Consider the following 2206-nt stretch of genomic DNA (forward strand, 5'->3'; position numbering starts at 1 on the left):
ATTTCCTCGTCGCTCAGCGGCTCGCAGACCTTGGAGCAAAGGAAGACGTCAAGATGAGCCGAGATTGGCCGAGATTAGCCGAGATGAGAAGACGTCAAGCTCGCAGACACTCGAGGCGAGAGGGGGGCCCTTACGCGTACGGGTGAGGAGGGGGCCGGCGCTGCGGCGAGCCTTTGCGCTGAGCTGCTCAAACTGCTGCAGCGTCGCCCGCCCCTGCGCCACGCCCGCGTCGATCGACTCCTGCACAGTGGCGCCGTCGAGCTCGGGCTCCTGCGCCAGGTAGCCCACCGACGCCCACGGCGCCGGCGTGCACTCCCCGTCGTACTCGGTGTCGACGCCCGCCATAATCTTCATCAGTGTCGACTTTCCGGCGCCATTCAAGCCGACGAGGCCGATCTTTGCGCCGGGGAAGAAGCAGAGGTTGATGTTCTTGATGAGCGTGCGCGAGCCGTCGGGGAGCGCCTTTGTGAGCTTGAGGATCGTGTAGATGAAGCTCTTTGTCTGCTCCGCCATGCGGCTGTCCTTGACGCTCTTCTTCTCCTGCTGGCCCTGCTGCTTCTTTCCGCCCGCCTTGAACTTGTTATCGCCCTTCGGCTTGCCACCCTTCTTGCCCTTCATCGTGATCAGGCCGCTGCGCTGCGATGACATGCGGTGTGGCGGCGCGACGGCCCAAGGCGGGTGAGCGCGATCACGCGATGATGGCTGCTCGCCGAAGGCCGGCGCCGGCTGCTGGCCGGAGAGCGGCGGGGAGGCGTGTGCCGCCAGGCGTGCGCCGCCGCCGAGGGAAGGGACGACGAAGGCGGCACACGCTGCGGAGAAGAGCATACGGCGATAGAGCGGCACCGGCTCTCGGCCCGCGAGGCGCGAGGTTCAGAAGAGAAAAAATCCGCCTGTCCGCCCGAGAGCGATATGCCATGTCCGCCTTGCTTTGTTTCATAACATCGAAGGCTAAGCTCGAAGAAAATCCGGGTGAGCTGCCGACCAGGTGTCCCGAACCGGCCGTCTGCGCGGTTATCGGCAGATTCTCGAGGCACGGTCTTGCCAGAGGCTACCGGTACTGTAGGTGCCTCTTTTCGATGCGCTTGGGCTCCTCCGTCGTCGAGGGCGTACGTCATGGTGAGCTCGCTCGGCCGGGGTCAACCTCCGCGCGACCCTCACGCCACGATGGCACGTGGCTCGGAATCCATCAGTGTCAGAGCGCGAGACTACGCATCTCTCGCGCACTCAGCACGAACTTCACGCAGAACACCGGGTTACCGCGAACCGAAGGTCCATCCAGGCAGGCAGGCCGCTGCTATACCGCGAACACGAGTAGACATCCCAGGATGCGGTGTGGAGGTGCGAGTGAATGTGTGGACCGCGTGACGTGCCGTTCGTATCATCCAGCAACGGTGCCAAGCATATGATCTGGAGGTAAGCGGCGACCACGGACCCCCGCCCTAACGTATTACAGTAATCCGGAGGGAGGGCACAACTCCTGGGTTCCAACTTTTTGCGGGGTATGTGGTATGGTACCCTCACGGCCCAAAGGGTGGGGGAGTATGGTCCTGACCGCCTGCTGCCTAGGGAGGCTGGGTCTGTCAGCAGGCGGGGGGGTATGGTCTCGAGGTGGGTCGCGTTGAACCATACCATACCAAAAAGTCCGAACCCTGTGGCTCCTACTGCTCGTTTGGGCGGCGTAACCGGGTCCTCGCGGCCGAGATGCGGTGCGCCGACACCGGGGCTTCGGCGCGGGGCAATTTCCGGGCCGTCTCGAGCAACTTCGAAATCGACCAATTTTGTGACTTCAACATCCTGCTGCTCTTTGACCTCAGCCTCGCTGCCCTCTGCGCGGCTGGCCTAACCTGTGCTGCTGCTGCTGCTGCTGCTGCTGCTGCTGCTGATGCTGCTGCTCCTGCTACCCTCCCGCCCGCCCGCCCTGTCCGCCCGCCCTGGCCGCCCGCTCGCAAGGGGCCTTCACCTACACACTGGTCTGCTCCCCACATCTCCCCACACCTCCCCACACCTCCCTCTCCCCACACCTCCCCACATCCCCCCACCTCTCCCAACACCTCCCCACACCTCCCCACACCTCCCCACATCTCCCTCTCCCCACATCTCCCCACATCTCCCCACACCTCCCCACACCTCCCCACACCTCCCCACATCTCCCCACACCTCCCCACATCCTCCTCGCCCCACACCTCCCCACATCTTCCCACCTCTC

The 2206-nt window shown here is 64.1% G+C and overlaps 1 protein-coding gene across 1 annotated transcript; it reads right to left on the minus strand.

Moving 5' to 3' along the window:
- Positions 1-48: 48 nt before the first annotated feature.
- EMIHUDRAFT_248198 (hypothetical protein) lies at positions 49-825 on the minus strand (the record flags this gene model as incomplete). Its single annotated transcript, XM_005763179.1, has 1 exon — positions 49-825. One exon carries the CDS (start codon positions 823-825, stop codon positions 49-51), a length of 777 nt encoding a protein of 258 aa, XP_005763236.1.
- Between the last annotated feature and the right edge of the window lie 1381 nt (positions 826-2206).

This window comes from Emiliania huxleyi, assembly GCF_000372725.1.
Source record: "Emiliania huxleyi CCMP1516 unplaced genomic scaffold EMIHUscaffold_643, whole genome shotgun sequence".
Lineage (NCBI taxonomy): Eukaryota > Haptophyta > Isochrysidales > Noelaerhabdaceae > Emiliania > Emiliania huxleyi.